Source organism: Pogoniulus pusillus, chromosome 43 (assembly GCF_015220805.1).
Source record: "Pogoniulus pusillus isolate bPogPus1 chromosome 43, bPogPus1.pri, whole genome shotgun sequence".
Taxonomy (NCBI): domain Eukaryota; kingdom Metazoa; phylum Chordata; class Aves; order Piciformes; family Lybiidae; genus Pogoniulus; species Pogoniulus pusillus.
In genome coordinates this window covers 1,885,910-1,905,854 of record NC_087306.1, presented here as the reverse complement: position 1 = coordinate 1,905,854, position 19,945 = coordinate 1,885,910, and the positions used below count along the sequence as shown (strand labels likewise).

The 19,945-nt window shown below is 64.8% G+C and overlaps 1 protein-coding gene across 1 annotated transcript in view; it reads right to left on the bottom strand.

Moving 5' to 3' along the window:
• The window catches only part of OTUD7B (OTU deubiquitinase 7B), a 52,003-nt gene that overhangs the window by 30,828 nt on the left and 1,230 nt on the right, over positions 1–19,945 (bottom strand). The window contains exons 2-3 of the mRNA XM_064176028.1: positions 6,256–6,391; positions 1,243–1,413 (exon numbers count right to left, since the gene is read on the bottom strand). Of these exons, the coding sequence (XP_064032098.1) occupies positions 1,243–1,413; positions 6,256–6,328 (244 nt within the window). The 5' untranslated portion in view covers positions 6,329–6,391. The remainder of the gene's footprint in view (positions 1–1,242; positions 1,414–6,255; positions 6,392–19,945) is intronic.

Genomic DNA, 19,945 nt, shown 5'->3' with positions numbered 1-19,945 from the left:
TGCAGGCAGCTGCAGGCAGTAATCAGCTCTGCCCTCAGCCTGCTCTGGGCCAGGCTGCACCCCCCCAGATCCCTCAGCCTCTCCTCACAGGGCACAGCCCCAGGCCCCTCCCCAGCCTTGCTGCCCTGCTCTGGGCACCTGCCAGCCCCTCAGCAGCTCTCTGCAATGCAGGAGCCCAGAGCTGGGCACAGCACTCCAGGGCTGGCCTGAGCAGTGCCAGCACAGGGGCACAAGAACCTCCCTGCTCCTGCTGCCCACACTGCTCCTCAGGCAGCCCAGGCTGCCCCTGGCTCTGCTGCCCACCTGGGCACTGCTGCCTCCTGTTAAGAATGAGTTGGGTTGGAAGTGACCTCAAAGCTCATCTACCCCAACCCTCTGCCATGGGGGGCAGGGACACCTCCCACCAGCACAGGCTGCCCAAGGCCTCATCCAGCCTGGCCTTAAACCATCCACAGCCTCCCTGGGCAGCCTGTGCCAGGCTCTCCCCACCTCACTCTCCACAATTTCTGCCTCCTCTCCACTCTCCCTCTCCCCTCTCCCAGCTCAAAGCCACTGTCCCTCAACCTGCCACTCTCAGTCCTCGTCCAGAGTCCTTCCCCAGCTCTCCTGCAGCCCCTCCAGGCACTGCAAAGCTGCTCTAAGGTCTCCCTGGACTCCAACCAACTCCACCAAGGCTGGGGCTCAGCCATGGCCTCAGCACCACATCTCCAAGGCTTTGAAACCCCTCCAGGGATGAGGACTCCACTTCCCTGGGCAGCCTGAGCCAGGCTTTGAGACCCTCTCAGTGGAAGAGTTTCTTCTCATGGCTAAGCTGAACCTGCCTTGGGGCAGCCTGAGGCCATCTCCTCTTGCCCTGTCCTTTGTTCCTTGGCACCAGAGCCCAACCCCCACCTGGCTGCAGCCTCCTCTCAGGGAGCTGCAGAGGCCAATGAGGCCTCCCCTCAGCCTCACCACCCCCAGCTCCCTCAGCTGCCCCTCCCCAGCCTCTTCTCCAAGCCCTTCCCCACCTTTGTTGCCCTTCTCTGGCTCCTCAACGAGCCCAAATCTGCCCCCCAGGATTCCAGCCCTGCCCAGACCCAGTGCCCAGCCCAGGTTGCCACCAGCTGCCTTCAGGAGGTGTTTTGAGGTTGGCAGTGTCTGGATCACCTCCAGCAGGTCCAAGCTGTCAGGCAGGAGGAGGAGGAGGAGGAGGAAGAGGAAGCTGTGCTGGGTCTGCAGCACTGAGCTGCTCTGTGCCCTCACCTTGCACGAGGTCATCCTGGCGCTGCAGGGGAGGCCTCCCTGGCCGAGCTGCCTCCTTCTCAGGGCCTCTGCAGCCTCTTCCCTCGTTGAAGGAAGGAGGAAGGTTCCCAGCATGGACCTGCCTCAGCTGCTCGAAGTCACTCAGGGCTGCACTCAGGTCCCAGTTCTTGCCTAGATGGGAAAGGATCAAGAGCAGGAGAGAAGTCAGATCCCAACAGCATCAGGGAAGAGAGGAATCAATTCCCAGACTCATCATGGAAGAGAGGAATCAGATCCCAACATCATCTTGGAAGAGAGGAATCAGATCCCAACATCACCATGGAAGAGAGGAATCAATTCCCAGACTCATCATGGAAGAGAGGAATCAGATCCCAACATCATCTTGGAAGAGGGGAATCAGATCCCAACATCAGGGAAGAGAGGAATCAGATCCCAACATCATCTTGGAAGAGAGGAATCAGATCCCAACAGCATCAAGGAAGAGAGGAATCAGATCCCAACATCAGGGAAGAGAGGAATCAGATCTCAACATCATGGAAGAGAGGCATCAGATCCCAACATCATCATGGAAGAGAGGAATCAGATCCCAGCCTCCAGGAAGAGAGGAATCAGACCCCAGCCTCCAGGAAGAGAGGCATCAGATCCCAGCCTCCAGGAAGAGAGGCATCAGATCCCAGCCTCCAGGAAGAGAGGCATCAGATCCCAGCCTCCAGGAAGAGAGGAATCAGATCCCAGCCTCCAGGAAGAGAGGAATCAGATCCCAGCCTCCAGGAAGAGAGGAATCAGACCCCAGCCTCCAGGAAGAGAGGAATCAGATCCCAGCCTCATCATGGAAGAGAGGCATCAGATCCCAGCCTCCAGGAAGAGAGGAATCAGATCCCAGCCTCCAGGAAGAGAGGAATCAGATCCCAGCCTCCAGGAAGAGAGGAATCAGACCCCAGCCTCCAGGAAGAGAGGAATCAGATCCCAGCCTCATCATGGAAGAGAGGCATCAGATCCCAGCCTCCAGGAAGAGAGGGAACCAGACCCCAGCCTCCAGGAAGAGAGGCATCAGATCCCAGCCTCCAGGAAGAGAGGCATCAGACCCCAGCCTCCAGGAAGAGAGGCATCAGATCCCAGCCTCCAGGAAGAGAGGGAACCAGACCCCAGCCTCCAGGAAGAGAGGAATCAGATCCCAGCCTCCAGGAAGAGAGGCATCAGACCCCAGCCCCAGTAGCAGACCTGAGGCTGTTGGGGGCTGGGCTGGATGTCTCTGGAGGTCCCTTCCGACCTCTGAGCTGTGATGCTGTGAAGGGACCTGCAGAGAGGCTCCAGTCCAGCCCTGCCAGAGCAGGAGCAGAGAGTGCAGTGCAGGTGGCACAGGAACACATCCAGGCAGGGCTGGAAAAGGCTCCAGAGGAGACTCCACAGCCTCTGTGAGCAGCCTGCTCCAGGCCTCTGGGACCCTCACACTCGAGCAGCTCTTCCCCGTGCTGAGGTGGAGCCTCCTGTGCTGCAGTGTCCCTCCACTGCCCCTCACTCTGTGCCAGGGCACAAGTGGGCAGAGCCTGGCCCTGCCCCTGCCCTCCTCACCCCCAGCCCTCAGCTACCTACAGACATTGCCCAGGTCCCCTCCCAGCTTCCTCCTCCCCGGACTAAGCAGCCCCAGGGGCCCTCAGCCTCTCCTCAGCAGCCCCTGCAGCATCCCTGCAGCCCTCCCTTGGACTCTCTCCAGCAGATCTCTGCCCCTTCTGGACTGGATCCAATATTCCAGGTGGAGCCTCACTAGGGCAGAGTAGAGGGGGAGGAGAACCTTCCTCCATCTGCTGCCCCACACTCTTCTTCTCTGTGCCCCCAGGATGCCACTGGGGCCCTTTGCTGTGCCAGAGAGGACTTGGTGCCCACCAGCCCTGCCAGGTCCTTCTCCCCACGGGGCTGCCCTCCAGCACATCCCCTCCCAACCTGTCCTGCTGCTTTCCCAGAGGCAGGACCCATCCTTGGGGCAGGAGTCACCTCCCATGGGCAGGGAAGAGAAGGATCAGGCCCCAGCAGCACAAGGGACAGACACTAAAGCCCCAGCAGCAAGCTCCAGGAGAAGCAGGTTTGGATTGGAGATGAGAGGAGGAAAACTCTTCCCCAGGAGGGAGGTTCCAGCTGCCCACTTCTGCAGCCTGTGCAGCTGCCCCGTGGGTGGCTCCATCCCTCAGATGTGTCCCCTGATGCCACTTCCCAGGCCATTGCTGGAGCCATTCCCCCAGCAGTGCTTACAGAGATGAGGAGGAGACACTGTGGCCATTCTTCATCATCCTCTGGCTCTGCCCATGGTGGCTGGCACCTACCTGTTGGCACCACCAAGTCACCATCACCAGCAGAAGAGCAGGACCAGCACCACCCAGCTCCCAGCATGGCTTTGCCTGGATAAGGACCCAAAAGAAGCCTCCAAAACCCCACAGCAGAAACCTTCACCCAGAGCTGCTCCTGCATGGCCTCAGCCAAAGGTTTAGGCTGGAAGGGAGCTCAGAGCTCCTCCAGCTCCAGCCCTGCCATGCCCAGGGACAGCTCCCCCAGCCCAGCCTGCTCCAGGCCTCACCCAGCCTGGCCTGGAACACCTCCAGCTTGGGGGCAGCCACAGCCTCCCTGGGCAGCCTGTGCCAGGCTCTGCCCAGCCTCACTCATTCCTCCCTCCTCTCTGCTCTCCCTTCCCTCCTCTCTGCTCTCCCTTCTCTCCACTCTCCCTTCTCTCCTCTCCACTCTCTCTTCCCTCCTCTCCCCTCTCCCTTCCCTCCTCTCCACTCTCCCTTCCCTCCTCTCCTCTCTCCCTTCCCTTCTCTCCACTCTCTCTTCCCTCCTCTCCACTCTCCATTCTCCCTCCTCCTGCCACTCCCAGCCCTTGCCCCAAGTCCCTCCCCAGCTCTCCTGCAGCCCCTCCAGGCACTGCCAGGCTGCTCTCAGCTCTCCCTGCAGCCTTCTCCTCCCCAGCCTGGACACCCCCAGCTCCCCCAGCCTGCCCTACCCTCCTGAAGGGCTCAGGACCTGCTGCTGATTGTTTTGCTGCTCAGTGTGAGAGGAAAGGATGAAGGAAGGGAAAGCATCCCCTGGGCCAGCAGTGCCTCCCAGCACCCAGGCTGGACACAGAGCAGGAAGCTGAGGGAGAACAGCAGCAGCACTGCAGGGAGACAGCTGCCATCTCTCCATCATCATCCTCACCAGCCCCTAAGCTGCAGAGCAGCACCCAGGGCCTGCAGAGCAGCACCCAGGCTGCAGGGAACAGCACCTAGAGCCTGCAGAGCAGCACCCAGGCTGCAGGGAACAGCACCCAGAGCCAGTAGAGCAGCACCCAGGCTGCAGGGAACAGCACCTAGAGCCTGCAGAGCAGTACCCAGGGCCTGCAGAGCAGCACCCAGGCTGCAGAGCAGCACCCAGGCTGCAGGGAACAGCACCCAGGTCCAGCAGAGCAGCACCCAAGCTGAAGGAACAGCACCCAGGGCCTGCAGAGCAGCACCCAGGCTGCAGGGAGCAGCACCCAGAGCCTGCAGAGCAGCACCCAGGCTGCAGGGAGCAGCACCCAGGCTGAAGGAACAGCACCCAGGGCCAGCAGAGCAGCACCCAGGCTGCAGGGAGCAGCACCCAGAGCCAGCAGAGCAGCACCCAGGGCCAGCAGAGCAGCACCCAGGCTGCAGAGCAGCAACCAGAGCCTGCAGAGCAGCACCCAGGCTGCAGGGAGCAGCACCCAGGCTGAAGGAACAGCACCCAGGGCCTGCAGAGCATCACCCAGGCTGCAGGGAGCAGCACCCAGAGCCAGCAGAGCAGCACCCAGGGCCAGCAGAGCAGCACCCAGGCTGCAGAGCAGCAACCAGAGCCTGCAGAGCAGCAACCAGGCTGAAGGAACAGCACCCAGGCTGCAGGGAGTAGCACCCAGGGCCAGCAGAGCAGCACCCAGGCTGAAGGAACAGCACCCAGGTCCAGCAGAGCAGCACCCAGGGCCTGCAGAGCAGCACCCAGGCTGCAGGAACAGCAACCAGGCTGCAGAGCAGCACCCAGAGCCTGCAGAGCAGCACCCAGGCTGCAGAGCAGCACCCAGAGCCTGCAGAGCAGCACCCAGGCTGCAGGGAACAGCACCCAGGGCCTGCAGAGCAGCACCCAGGGCCTGCAGAGAAGCACCCAGGCTGCAGGGAGCAGCACCCAGGCTGCAGGGAGCAGCAACCAGGCTGCAGAGCAGCACCCAGGCTGCAGAGCAGCACCCAGAGCCTGCAGAGCAGCACCCAGGCTGCAGGGAACAGCACCCAGGGCCTGCAGAGCAGCACCCAGGCTGCAGGGAGCAGCACCCAGGCTGCAGAGCAGCAACCAGAGCCTGCAGAGCAGCACCCAGGCTGCAGGGAGGAGCATCCAAGCCTGCAGAGCAGCACCCAGGGCCTGCAGAGCAGCACCCAGGCTGAACAAACAGCACCTAGGGCCTGCAGAGCAGCACCCAGGCTGCAGGGAGCAGCACCCAAGGCCTGCAGAGCAGCACCCAGGCTGCAGGGAGCAGCACCCAAGGCCTGCAGAGCAGCACCCAGAGCCTGCAGAGCAGCACCCAGGGCCTGCAGAGCAGCACCCAGACTGAAGGGAACAGCACCCAAGGCCTGCAGAGCAGCACCCAGGCTGCAGAGAGCAGCACCCAGAGCCTGCAGAGCAGCACCCAGGCTGCAGGGAGCAGCACCCAGGCTGCAGGGAGCAGCACCCAGAGCCTGCAGAGCAGCACCCAGGGCCAACAGAGCAGCACCCAGGGCCAACAGAGCAGCACCCAGGTTGCAGGGAGCAGCACCCAGGGCCAGCAGAGCAGCACCCAGGCTGCAGGGAGCAGCACCCAGGGCCAGCAGAGCAGCACCCAGGGCCAGCAGAGCAGCACCCAGGGCCAGCAGAGCAGCACCCAGGGCCTGCAGAGCAGCACCCAGGCTGCAGGGAGCAGCACCCAGGGCTCCAACCCTTGTTTTTTGTCTCCTTCCCATCCTCCTCCTCCTCCTCCTCTCCCCCCTTCCCTCCCCCTTTGCTTACCCTCCAGCAGGTCTCTGGCCAGCCCTGGCTCTGCCCCCGTGGAGCGCACGAAGTCGGAGAGGACGATGTCCATAGCCGAGCAGCTGAGCTCATGGACCCCTGCTGGCAGCTGGGCTCAGGGCAGCCTGGGGTCAGCCTGGGAGGGAGAGCAGGAGCAGGAGGATGCAGGTCAGAGAGAGCAGAAATCATTCACCCAGCCCAGGAGGGTGCCCAGAAGGAAGCAGGTTGGAGAAGAGCTTGGAGTTGCCAGAGCCCAACCCAGCACCAAGTCCTGATGGACCAAACCTGGCACCAAGTGCCCCATGCAGGCTCCTCTGAAACACCTCCAGCCGTGGAGGCAGAGCCAGGCAGGCTGGCAGAGAGCTCCAGGCTCAGCCATGCCAACCTCTGCCCCAGCCCTGCCCAACCAACCAGACCATGGCACTCAGTGCCCCCAGCCATGGGCACTGCACCACCTCCCTGGGCAGCCCATGCCAACAGCTTCCCTCAATGCCACTCAACCCTTCTGGGTTCTCCAGGAGCTCTTGGATTCACCTTGCCAGGTCCTTCAGGACCTTGAAGACCTCTCCCCAGGCCCCTCATGAACCCCTCCCTGGGTGTCCTGCTGCACCTCCTGCAGGCAAAGGCCTCCTGCAGCCTGCAAACTGCTCCTTTGAGGTCCTTGCTGAGCTCTGTCATAGAAGCCCAGAGCCAGGCAGGCTGGCAGAGAGCTCCAGGCTCAGCCATGCCAACCTCTCCCCCAGCCCTGCCCAACCAACCAGACCATGGCACTCAGTGCCCCCAGCCAGCCTTGGCTTCAGCACCCCCAGCCATGGGCACTGCACCACCTCCCTGGGCAGCCCATGCCAGTGCCAATCACTCTCTCTGCCAACAGCTTCCTCCTCACACCCAGCCTCAGCCTGCCCTGCCACAGCTTCAGCCTCTCTGCCCTGCTTCTGGCCCTGCCTGCCTGGCACCAGAGCCCAACCCCAGCTGGACACAACCTCCCTGCAGGCAGCTGCAGGCAGCAATCAGCTCTGCCCTCAGCCTGCTCTGGGCCAGGCTGCACCCCCCCAGCTCCCTCAGCCTCTCCTCACAGGGCACAGCCCCAGGCCCCTCCCCAGCCTTGCTGCCCTGCTCTGGGCACCTGCCAGCCCCTCAGCAGCTCTCTGCAATGCAGGAGCCCAGAGCTGGGCACAGCACTCCAGGGCTGGCCTGAGCAGTGCCAGCACAGGGGCACAAGAACCTCCCTGCTCCTGCTGCCCACACTGCTCCTCAGCCAGCCCAGGCTGCCCCTGGCTCTGCTGCCCACCTGGGCACTGCTGCCTCCTCTGCAGCTCCTCTCTGCCAGCACCCCCAGGGCCCTCTCTGCCTGCCTGCTCTCAGCCACTCTGGCCCCAGCCTGCAGCTGCTTGGGGTTGCTGTGGCCAAAGGGCAGAGCCTGGCACTGGCACTTGCTCACACTGCTGGCATTGGCCTGTGCCCATCTGATCCCAGGTCCCTCTGCAGAGCCCTCCTGGCCAGCATCAACCCAACACCTCCATGGGCACCAAATCGTGGCCCCAAGTGCCATGGTCAGGGGGCAGGGGCAGTGCTGCTGGGGGGGGCAGGGGCAGTGCTGCTGGGGGGGGGGGGGTTGGGGCAGTGCTGCTGGGGGGGGCTGGGGCAGTGCTGCTGGGGGGGGGTTGGGGCAGTGCTGCTGGGGGGGGCTGGGGCAGTGCTGCTGGGGGGGGCTGGGGCAGTGCTGCTGGGGGGGGGCAGGGGCAGTGCTGCTGGGGGGGGGCAGGGGCAGTGCTGCTGGGGGGGGATGGGGCAGTGCTGCGGGGGGGGGGCAGGGGCAGTGCTGCTGGGGGGGATGGGGCAGTGCTGCTGGGGGGGGCAGGGGCAGTGCTGCTGGGGGGGGATGGGGCAGTGCTGCTGGGGGGGGATGGGGCAGTGCTGCTGGGGGGGGATGGGGCAGTGCTGCTGGGGGGGGATTGGGGCAGTGCTGCTGGGGGGGATTGGGGCAGTGCTGCTGGGGGGGGGCTGGGGCAGTGCTGGTGGGGGAGGATGGGGCAGTGCTGCTGGGGGGGGGCTGGGGCAGTGCTGGTGGGGGAGGATGGGGCAGTGCTGCTGGGGGGGGGCAGGGGCAGTGCTGCTGGGGGGGGTTGGGGCAGTGCTGCTGGGGGGGGCTGGGACAGTGCTGCTGGGGGGGGCTGGGGCAGTGCTGCTGGGGGGGGGTTGGGGCAGTGCTGCTGGGGGAGGTATGTGCAGTGCTGCTGGGGGGGGATGGGGCAGTGCTGCTGGGGGGGGATGGGGCAGTGCTGCTGGGGGGGGATGGGGCAGTGCTGCTGTTGGGGGGGATGGGGCAGTGCTGCTGGGGGGGATGGGGCAGTGCTGCTGGGGGGGATGGGGCAGTGCTGCTGGGGGGGGATGGGGCAGTGCTGCTGGGGGGGGATGGGGCAGTGCTGCTGGGGGAGGTAGGGGCAGTGCTGCTGGGGGGGGGTTGGGGCAGTGCTGCTGGGGGGGATGGGGCAGTGCTGCTGGGGGGGATGGGGCAGTGCTGCTGGGGGGGGATGGGGCAGTGCTGCTGTTGGGGGGGTTGGGGCAGTGCTGCTGGGGGGGATGGGGCAGTGCTGCTGGGGGGGATGGGGCAGTGCTGCTGGGGGGGGATGGGGCAGTGCTGCTGCTGGGGGGGGTTGGAGCAGTGCTGCTGGGGGGGGGCTGGGGCAGTGCTGCTGGGGGGGTTGGGGCAGTGCTGCTGGGGGGGGATGGGGCAGTGCTGCTGGGGGGGGCTGGGGCAGTGCTGCTGGGGGGGGCTGGGGCAGTGCTGCTGGGGGGGCTGGGGCAGTGCTGGTGGCTGCAGTGCAGCTGAGCTGTGAGTCACTGCTGGCTCTGCACTGTGCCCAGCTCCAGCCCTACACAAACAGAAGCCTCCCTCGGTCACCACACCCTGAGCAGCAGCAGGCACCAGGCAGAGGTCTCCTCCTTGGGCTGGGGAACAGCTTCACCCTCCCCAGCAGCAGGCAGAGACCTGGAACCCTTCAGTGCTGAGGGAGGAGGAGGCTGAGGGGAGACCTTTTGGTCCTCCCCAGACCTCCTCAGCAGGTTGCAGCCAGGTGGGGGTTGGGCTCTTGTCCCAAGGAGCAAGGCACAGCACAGGAGGAGATGGCCTCAGGCTGCCCCAGGGCAGGCTCAGCTTGGCCATGAGGAGCAATTTCTGCCCCCTGAGGCTGGCCCAGGCCTGGCCCAGGCTGCCCAGGGGCAGTGGTGGAGTCCCCAGCCCTGGAGGGGTTCCCAAGCCCTGGGGCTGTGGTGCTGAGTGCCATGGGCTGGTGGTGCTGCCCTGGCACTGCTGGGTGCAGGATTGGACCTGATGTTCTTGGAGATGTTTTCCAAACAGAACTGTTCTGGGATGTGAGCACCAGGAGCAGCTCAGCACCAGGAGCAGCTCAGCACCAGGAGCAGCTCAGCACCAGGCTCAGCTCAGCACCAGGCTCAGCTCAGCACCAGGCACAGCTCAGCACCAGGAGCAGCTCAGCACCAGGCTCAGCTCAGCACCAGGCACAGCTCAGCACCAGGCACAGCACAGCACCAGGAGCAGCTCAGCACCAGGAGCAGCTCAGCACCAGGCTCAGCTCAGCACCAGGCTCAGCTCAGCACCAGGCTCAGCTCAGCACCAGGCACAGCTCAGCACCAGGCACAGCTCAGCACCAGACTCAGCTCAGCTCAGCACCAGGAGCAGCTCAGCACCAGGCACAGCTCAGCTCAGCACCAGGAGCAGCTCAGCACCAGGAGCAGCTCAGCACCAGGCACAGCTCAGCTCAGCACCAGGCACAGCTCAGCACCAGGCACAGCTCAGCTCAGCACCAGGCACAGCTCAGCTCAGCACCAGGCACAGCTCAGCTCAGCACCAGGCACAGCTCAGCTCAGCACCAGGCACAGCTCAGCTCAGCACCAGGCACAGCTCAGCACCAGGCACAGCTCAGCACCAGGCACAGCTCAGCACCAGGCACAGCTCAGCTCAGCACCAGGCACAGCTCAGCTCAGCACCAGGCACAGCTCAGCACCAGGCACAGCTCAGCTCAGCACCAGGCACAGCTCAGCTCAGCACCAGGCACAGCTCAGCTCAGCACCAGGCTCAGCTCAGCCCAGGCTCAGCTCAGCACCAGGCTCAGCTCAGCTCAGCACCAGGCTCAGCTCAGCCCAGGCACAGCTCAGCACCAGGCTCAGCTCAGCTCAGCACCAGGCTCAGCTCAGCCCAGGCACAGCTCAGCACCAGGCTCAGCTCAGCTCAGCACCAGGCTCAGCTCAGCACCAGGCTCAGCTCAGCACCAGGCTCAGCTCAGCTCAGCACCAGGCTCAGCTCAGCACCAGGCTCAGCTCAGCTCAGCACCAGGCACAGCTCAGCTCAGCACCAGGCTCAGCTCAGCTCAGCACCAGGCACAGCTCAGCTCAGCACCAGGCTCAGCTCAGCACCAGGCTCAGCTCAGCACCAGGCACAGCTCAGCACCAGGCTCAGCTCAGCTCAGCACCAGGCTCAGCTCAGCCCAGGCACAGCTCAGCACCAGGCTCAGCTCAGCACCAGGCACAGCTCAGCACCAGGCACAGCTCAGCACCAGGCACAGGTTCTGGCCGGGGCTGGGGGGGGTCTCTCTGCAGCCACAGGCAGGGCCAGGAGGATGCTCCCCCTCTGGCTGAGCTCCTGCTCCAGGGGGAGATGTCCTCAGCCTGGGCCAGCTCCAGCGAGGCCAAAGGGAGCCCAGAGCAGAGCCTTGGAGAAGGCTGCAGCTGCCCAGCAGCAGCTCTGCCCCCACAGCAGGCTGCAAGCAGGGAGGGAGGACACAGTGCAGAGCTGGGGGGTGCAGAGCCCTGCCCTGAGCACCAAGCCCTGGCGGCTGCAGCAGGCAGCAGAGAGCTGCACAGGAGGTGCTGAGAGCAGAGAGGGACAGAGGCAGAGCAGGGCCCAGGCTGGGAGGGACCTCAGGGCTCAGCTCCAAGCTCCTGCCACAGGCAGGGGCAGCTCTCAGCTGCACCTCCTCCAGCCTGGCCCTCAGCACCCCCAGGCAGCAGCAGCCACAGCCTCCCTGGGCAGCCTGTGCCAGCCTCTGCCCTCCCTGTGCCAGCCTCTGCCCACCCTGTGCCAGCCTCTGCCCTCCCTGCTGCTGCCCAGCTCCTGCCTCAGCTCCACTCTGCCCTGCTCTGCCTCAGCTCCAAACCACTGCCCTGGGCCTGCCTCACACTCCCTCAGCCAAAGGCTCTCTGCAGCCTCCCTGCAGGCTCCCTTCAGGCTCTGCCACAGCTCTCAGCTGCCCCTGGAGCCTTCTCCTCTGCAGGCTGCACCCCCCCAGTTCCCTCTGGCAGTGCCCACAGCACCAGGCACAGCTCAGCACCAGGCACAGCTCAGCACCAGGCACAGCTCAGCACCAGGCACAGCTCAGCTCAGCACCAGGCACAGCTCAGCACCAGGCTCAGCTCAGCACCAGGCACAGCTCAGCACCAGGCACAGCTCAGCTCAGCACCAGGCTGCCTCAGCTCCAAACCACTCCTGGCTCAGACTCCCTCATCAGAGGTCTCTCTCCAAGCTCATCCACTCCAACCCTTCCCCAAGGCCCCCAGGGCTGAGGCTAACCTTGGCCCTCAGCACCACCTCTGTGTGGCTCTGGAGCACCTCCAGGCATTGGAATGCTCTGGGACACCTCCAGGCTTGGGAATGCTCTGGAATGCCTCCAAGCATGGGAATGCTCTGGAGCACCTCCAGGCATGGGAATGCTCTGGCGCACCTCCATGCATTGGAATGCTCTGGAACACCTCCAGGCTTGGGAATGCTCTGGAGCACCTCCAGGCATTGGAATGCTCTGGAACACCTCCAGGCATGGGACTGCTCTGGAGCACCTCCAGGCTTGGCAATGCTCTGGAACACCTCCAGGCTTGGCAATGCTCTGGAATGCCTCCAGGCATGGGAATGCTCTGGAGCACCTCCAAGCATGGGAATGCTCTGGAATGCCTCCAGGCATGGGAATGCTCTGGAGCACCTCCAGGCATGGGAATGTTCTGGAATGCCTCCAGGCATGGGAATGCTCTGGGACACCTCCAGGCATTGGAATGCTCTGGAGCACCTCCAGGCTTGGGAATGCTCTGGAGCACCTCCAGGCATGGGAATGCTCTGGGACATCTCCAGGCTTGGGAATGCTCTGGGACACCTCCAGGCATGGGAATGCTCTGGGACACCTCCAGGCATGGGAATGCTCTGGGACACCTCCAGGCTTGGGAATGCTCTGGGACATCTCCAGGCATGGGAATGTTCTGGAGCACCTCCAGGCATGGGAATGCTCTGGAACACCTCCAGGCATGGGAATGCTCTGGGACATCTCCAGGCATGGGAATGCTCTGGAACACCTCCAGGCATGGGAATGCTCTGGAACACCTCCAGGCATGGGAATGCTCTCCAGAGGTCACTTCCAGCCCCACCACGCTGGGACGCACTGAACGAGCTGGAGGTGAGCCCAGCCCTGCTCTGCCCTTCCCTACCAGCCAAGGAAGCTCCTCCTGGGGCTCAGCTCCAAACAAGGCAGACCTGAAGGAGCTCAGGGGAGGTTCCTCACTTCCTCCTCCCTGCCATGAGCCCAAGGAGCTGGCCCTGGCCCTGCAGCCCTGCCCTGCCACCAGCAGCTTACCTAAGGGCAGCGCCGGATTAGCAGCGCCGCAGCCAACCTGCCCTGACCTCAAACCTCCACCTCCTGCCCCCAGCCCCAGCCAGGTGCTGCAGCCTGCAGCAGGCAGCTCCTGCCCCACGGGGGGCAAGGCAGCAGCAGCCTCCCAGAGCCACCAACATCGCCCTGGGGGGCCAGAGAAGAGCCTGCAGCTCTGCAACTGCTGGCGGAGACTGCAGGACGCAGGACCTGGAGGCTCAGAGGAGGGTCTGGAGGGTCAAAGGAGGGTCTGGAGGGTCCCAGGAGGGAAAGAGAGGACCTGGAGGCTCCAAGGAGGGTCTGGAGGGTCAAAGGAGGGTCTGGAGGGTCCCAGGAGGGAAAGAGAGGACCTGGAGGCTGAAAGGAGGGTCTGGAGGGTCAAAGGAGGGTCTGGAGGGTCCCAGGAGGGAAAGAGAAGACCTGGAGGCTCCAAGGAGGGTTTGGAGGGTCAAAGGAGGGTCTGGAGGCTCCCAGGAGGGAAAGAGAAGACCTGGAGGCTCAAAGAGGGTCTGGAGGGTCCTAGGAGGGTCTGGATGCTCCTAGGAGGGTCTGAGAGAAGACAGTCTGGGGAACAGAGGACCTGGAAGATCCTAGGAGGGTCTGGAGGCTCAAAGGAGGGTCTGAAGGCTCCCAGGAGGGAAACAGAGGACCTGGAGGCTCAGAGGAGGGTCTGGAGGGTCCCAGGAAGGAAAGAGAGGATCTAGAGACTCAAAGGAGGGGCTGGAGGGTCCCAGGAGGGTCTGGGAGAAGAGAGTCTGGGGAACAGAAGATCTGGAGGATCCTAGGACGGTCTGGAGGGTCCTAGGAGGGTCTGGAGGCTCCCAGGAGGGAAACAGAGGACCTGGAAGCTGAAAGGAGGGTCTGGAGGGTCAAAGGAGGGTCTGGAGGGTCAAAGGAGGGAAAGAGAGGACCTGGAGGCTCAAAGAGGATCTGGAGGGACCTAGGAGGGTCTGGATGCTCCTAGGAGGGTCTGAGAGAAGACAGTCTGGGGAACAGAGGATCTGGAGGATCCTAGGAGGACCTGGAGGCTCAAAGGAGGGTCTGGAGGCTCCCAGGAGGGAAACAGAGGACCTGGAGGCTCCAAGGAGGGTCTGGAGGGTCCCAGGAAGGAAAGTGAGGATCTAGAGACTCAAAGGAGGGGCTGGAGGGTCCCAGGAGGGAAACAGAGGACCTGGAGGCTCAGAGGAGGGTCTGGAGGGTCCCAGGAGGGAAAGAGAGGATCTAGAGACTCAAAGGAGGGGCTGGAAGGTCCCAGGAGGGTCTGGGAGAAGAGAGTCTGGGGAACAGAAGACCTGGAGGCTCCTAGGAGGGTCTGGAGGCTTGCAGGAGGGAAACAGAGGGTCTGGAGGCTCCTAGGAGGGTCTGGAGGCTCAAAGGAGGGTCTGGAAGAAGAGAGTCTGGGGAACAGAGGATATGGAGGCTCAAAGGAGGGTCTGGAGGCTCCTAGGAGGGTCTGGAGGCACCTAGGAGGGTCTGGGAGGAGCAGCTGAGGGAGCTGAGGCTGTTCAGCCTGGAGGAGGCTGAGGGAGGCCTCCTTGGCCTCTGCAGCTCCCTGAGAAGAGGCTGCAGCCAGGTGGGGGTTGGGCTCTGGTGCCAAGGGACAAGGCACAGGCCCAGAGATGGCCTCAGGGCAGGTTCAGGTTGGCCACCAGGGACAGTTTGTGCCCTGCAGGAGGGGTCAGGACGTGGCCCAGGCTGCCAGGGCAGTGCTGCAGTGCCCATGGCTGGGGATGCTCAAGCCCAGTGCCCATGGCACTGTGCCCACGGTGGGGTTGGGTTGCTGTGGGACTGGAGGAGCTCAGAGAACCCAAGAGAAGCAATTCCATGATCCTGATTCCCACACCAAGCCCTGGCAATGGAGGTGCCAGGCTCAGGAGGACCTCAGCTCCATGGGGCTTGGTGATGACCTCCAACTGCCTTCATCCCCACCCCCTGCTGCCCCTGCCCCTCTCCTGGCACCCTCCTTCACCCTGGCACCCCCCAGAAGCACAGCAGTGGTTGGGGTTGGAGAAGATCCATTCCAACACCAACCCAACCTCACTGTGGGCACCAAACCATGACCCCAGTGCCACAGCCACAGGGGTCTGGAACACCTTCATGGGCACTGCAGCTCCATGGGCACTGTACCACCTCCCTGGGCACTGCACCAGCTCCATGGGTACTGCATCTCCCTGGGCACTGCACCACCTCCAGGGACACTGCACCACCTCCATGGGCACTGCACCTCCCTGGGCACTGCAGCTCCTCCACGGGCACTGCAGCTCCATGGGTACTGCATCTCCCTGGGCACTGCACCACCTCCCTGGGCACTGCACCTCCTCCCTGGGCACTGCATCACCTCCCTGGGCACTGCACCACCTCTCTGGACACTGCACCACCTCCTTGGGCACTGCATCACCTCCCTGGGCACTGCACCACCTCCACGGGCACTGCACCACCTCCATGGGCACTGCACCACCTCCATGGGCACTGCACCTCCACGGGCACTGTACCACCTCCCTGGGCACTGCACCTCCCTGGGCACTGCACCAGCTCCATGGGCACTGCACCAGCTCCATGGGCACTGCACCACCTCCATGGGCACTGCACCTCCCTGGGCACTGCACCTCCCTGGGCACTGCACCACCTCCACGGGCACTGCACCTCCTCCATGGGCACTGCACCACCTCCATGGGCACTGCACAACCTCCCTGGGCACTGCAGCTCCATGGGGACTGCAGCTCCCTGGGCACTGCAACACCTCCCTGGGCACTGCATCTCTATGGGCACTGCACCACCTCCACGGGCACTGCACATCCCTGGGCACTGCACCACCTCCATGGGCACTGCATCTCCCTGGGCACTGCACCACCTCCATGGGCACTGCATCTCCCTGGGCACTGCACCACCTCCATGGGTACTGCACCACCTCCCTGGGCACTGCAGCTCCATGGGTACTGCAGCTCCCTGGGCACTGCACCACCTCCATGGGCACTGCATCTCTATGGGCACTGCACCTCCATGGGCACTGCACCACCTCCACGGGCACTGCACCACCTCCCTGGGCAGCCTGGGCCAGTGCCTGCCCACTCCTGCAGGGCACAAACTGTCCCTCGTGGCCAAGCTGACCCTCCCCAGGGACAACCTGAGGCCAATTCCTCTCTGACCAAAGCCCTCTCTGAGGCTCTCTGCTGGCTGTGGCCTGGGCCCAGATGTGAGCCCAGCTGCAGGGCAGCAGCACCCTGGGGCAGCCTCCCCTGCTGCAATCAGGGCATTGCTATTTCCAGCTGGCTCCCTGGGCCAGCCCAGCACTCCCTGTCCTCACTGGGTCCCCTGGCACTGCTCAGCAGCAGCACTGCCACAAAGCAGGTCACAGCCACCACATTTCACCTCCTTTGCTCCTCACAGCACTCCAGGCCTGGCTTCCTCCTGCCTCTTCCTCCTCCTCCTCCTCCTCCTCTGCTGTTGGAAGACACTGCTGGAGAGAGGCAGGAGCCAAAGCAAGCCCAGGGGTGAGGCCAGAGCTAAAATGGGCCAAGAGCTAAACCTCTGCCCCGGGGAGAGCCAGGAGCCAGCAGGGTGCCCAGGAGCCAGCAGGGTGCCCCCATGGGCAAGCAGCCCCCAAGGGTCTGCTGGGGGCAGGCAGCAGAGTGTGGGCAGCAGCAGGGCAAGGGTTAGGTTCTGCTGCCCCTCTGCTGTGCCCTGCTGAGGCCACCCCTGCAGTGCCAGGGCCAGCTCTGGGCTCCCCCCAGCTGCAGAGGGCCTGGGAGCTGCTGGGCAGAGTCCAGGGCAGGCTGGGAAGGTGCTGAGGGGCCTGGAGCAGCTCTGGCAGGAGCAAAGGCTGAGCCCTGGGGCTGAGAGCCTGCAGGAGAGCAGCCCCAGAGGGGCTCTGAGCTGAAGGGGCTGGGGGGGTGGGGGGCAAGAGGCTGGGGCTGGCACCTTGGGAGTGGTGCCAAGGGGCAGCAAGTGGCAGCCAGGAGGAGCAGGGCAGGGATTGTGCCCCTGGGCTGGGCACTGGGGAGGGCAGAGCTGCAGTGCTGGGGGCAGGGTTGGGCTGCTGAGTGCCAGGAGGGCATTGAGGAGCTGGAGCAGGGCACAGAGAAGGGCAAGGAAGGTGGGGAAGGGTCTGGAGAAGTTCTCAGTGCTCAGCAAGAGGCTGTGGGGGGGGCAAGAGGCTGGGGCTGGCACCTTGGGAGTGGTGCCAAGGGGCAGCAAGTGGCAGGCAGGAGGTTGTGTGTGAGCAGGAGGAGAAAGTTGTTTGTTGTGAGGGTGCAGGAGGCTGGAGCAGGCTGCCCAGAGAGGCTGTGGAGCCTCCTGGTGTGCAGAGCTGCCAAGGCCTGCCCTGGGCACTGTGCTGCTGGGCAAGCTGCTGGGGGTGCCCTGCTGGGGCTGGGGGGGGCAGGGGCAGGAGATGCTCTCCAGAGGGTCCCTGCTGGGGCTGGGGGGGGCAGGGGCAGGAGATGCTCTCCAGAGGGTCCCTTCCCACCCCCACGCTGGGATTGTCAGAGCCAAAGCAGTTGCTGAGTGGACACCTTCCAGCTCCTCACCATGGAGCCCAAAGCCACCTCCTACAGCACCTGCAGGCTGGAAACTGCCAGCAGAAAGCAAACCCAACAGCAGCCAAGGCAGCATGAAGAGCACCATCCTCATCCTCCTTGGAGACTGAAGAGGAGGCAGCAGTGCCCAGGTGGGCAGCAGAGCCAGGGGCAGCCTGGGCTGGCTGAGGAGCAGTGTGGGCAGCAGGAGCAGGGAGGTTCTTGTGCCCCTGTGCTGGCACTGCTCAGGCCCCCCCTGGAGTGCTGTGCCCAGCTCTGGGCTCCTGCATTGCAGAGAGCTGCTGAGGGGCTGGCAGGTGCCCAGAGCAGGGCAGCAAGGCTGGGGAGGGGCCTGGGGCTGTGCCCTCTGAGGAGAGGCTGAGGGAGCTGGGGGGGTGCAGCCTGGCCCAGAGCAGGCTGAGGGCAGAGCTGATTGCTGCCTGCAGCTGCCTGCAGGGAGGTTGTGTCCAGCTGGGGTTGGGCTCTGGTGCCAGGCAGGCAGGGCCAGAAGCAGGGCACAGAGGCTGAAGCTGTGGCAGGGCAGGCTGAGGCTGGGTGTGAGGAGGAAGCTGTTGGCAGAGAGAGTGATTGGCACTGGCATGGGCTGCCCAGGGAGGTGGTGCAGTGCCCATGGCTGGGGGTGCTGAAGCCAAGGCTGGCTGGGGGCACTGAGTGCCATGGTCTGGTTGGTTGGGCAGGGCTGGGGGAGAGGTTGGCATGGCTGAGCCTGGAGCTCTCTGCCAGCCTGCCTGGCTCTGGGCTGTTCTTCTCCAGGCTGAGCACCACCAGCCTGAGAGAGCTCTGCTCAAAGTCTCCACCCCAGGCAGGCAATTTGAGTTGGTACCAGGGTGAGGAAAGGAAGCTCCAAAGGCAGAGAAGAGTTCCCCACGCTGAAAGCACAACAACTGCTGTGCTCAGCTCCCACCTGCAGCACTGCAGCCCCCCCTGGGGGCTTCCAGCACAAGGAGGGACCTGGAGAAGATCCAGAGGAGGCCACCAGGATGGGCAGAGGCTGCAGAAGCTCCCCTGTGGGGGGCACAGGCTGGCAGAGTTGGGGCTGGAGAGGAGAAGGCTGCAAGGGAGAGCTGAGAGCAGCCTGGCAGAGCCTGGAGGGCTGCAGGAGAGCTGGGGAGGGACCTGGGACAAGGGCTGGGAGGGGCAGGAGGAGTGAGAATGGATTTGGGCTGGGAGAGGAGGGAAGGGGAGAGGAGGGAAGGGGAGAGGAGGGAAGGGGAGAGGAGGGAAAGGAGAGGAGGGAAGGGGAGAGGGAGAGGAGGAAGGGGAGAGGAGGGAAGGGGAGAGGAGGGAAGGGGAGAGGAGGGAAGGGGAGAGGAGGGAAGGGGAGAGGAGGGAAGGGGAGAGGAGGGAAGGGGAGAGGAGGGAAGGGGAGAGGAGGGAAGGGGACAGGAGGGAAGGGGACAGGAGGGAAGGGGAGAGGAGGGAAGGGGAGAGGAGGGAAGGGGAGAGGAGGGAAGGGGAGAGGAGGGAAGGGGAGAGGAGGGAGGAATTGCGCAGAGCGAGGCTGGGCAGAGCCTGGCACAGGCTGCGGCTGCCCCGGGCTGAGCATCCCTGGTGCCAGGGCAGGAGGCTCGGAGCTGGAGCAGCTCTGAGCTCCCTTCCAACCCATCCCCTGGCTCTGGCACCGCTGCCCACCGGACCCCCTCCGAGCCTCCACCTCCCGAGCCCGTTGCACCGAGCGGATCAAACACAACCTGGCCTGGCCGTGCCCGGGGCCGGGGCGGGCGGGGGGGGGCTGCGTCCCGTCCCGTTACCGAGCTCCTGCCCTCAGCGCCTCCCACGGCTCGGCCGTTCCCCTTTAGCACCGGATTCGAGCCACCGGAGCCGGTGAGTCAGCGCCGGCCTCAGCATCGCCCTCGTCCGGAGCCCCTCGGCTCGGTGGCGGAGCCGCCGGTAACGACCCACCGGAGACACTGCCCGGGGGCACGGCGGGGAAAGCCTCGGGGGTCCATTTGGAAGCTTCGCAGCCAGAGCCGAACGCAGGCACAGCCCCGGGGGCGGGGGGGCAAGCAGTGACACCCCCTCCCCCCCAGCCCCGGTCCCACCGAGGTCGGTGAATGCCCAAGCGGCGGCTCCGCACCGGGAGCGAACCCCTCGGGGCAGCGAAGTTGCCTCCGGTTAGAGCAGAGGAAGGCGGCGGCGGCGGAGCCGTGCGGGACCCGCAGCGGTGACCGCCTTGGGTCCGGTCCGAGCCGCGGGGAAAGCACCGAGGAGTCCCCGCTCGGTCCCTAAACCGCCTCCGGTGAGGTCCCCGCTCGGTCCCTAAACCGCCCCCGGTGAGGTCCCCGCTCGGTCCCTAAGCCGCCCCCGGTGAGGTCCCCGCTCGGTCCCTAAGCCGCCCCCGGTGAGGTCTCCGCTCGGTCTCTAAACCGCCCCCGGTGAGGTCCCCGCTCGGACCCTAAACCGCCCCCGGTGAGGTCCCCGCTCGGTCCCTAAGCCGCCCCCGGTGAGGTCCCCGCTAGGTCCCTAAGCCGCCCCCGGTGAGGTCCCCGCTCGGTCCCTAAACCG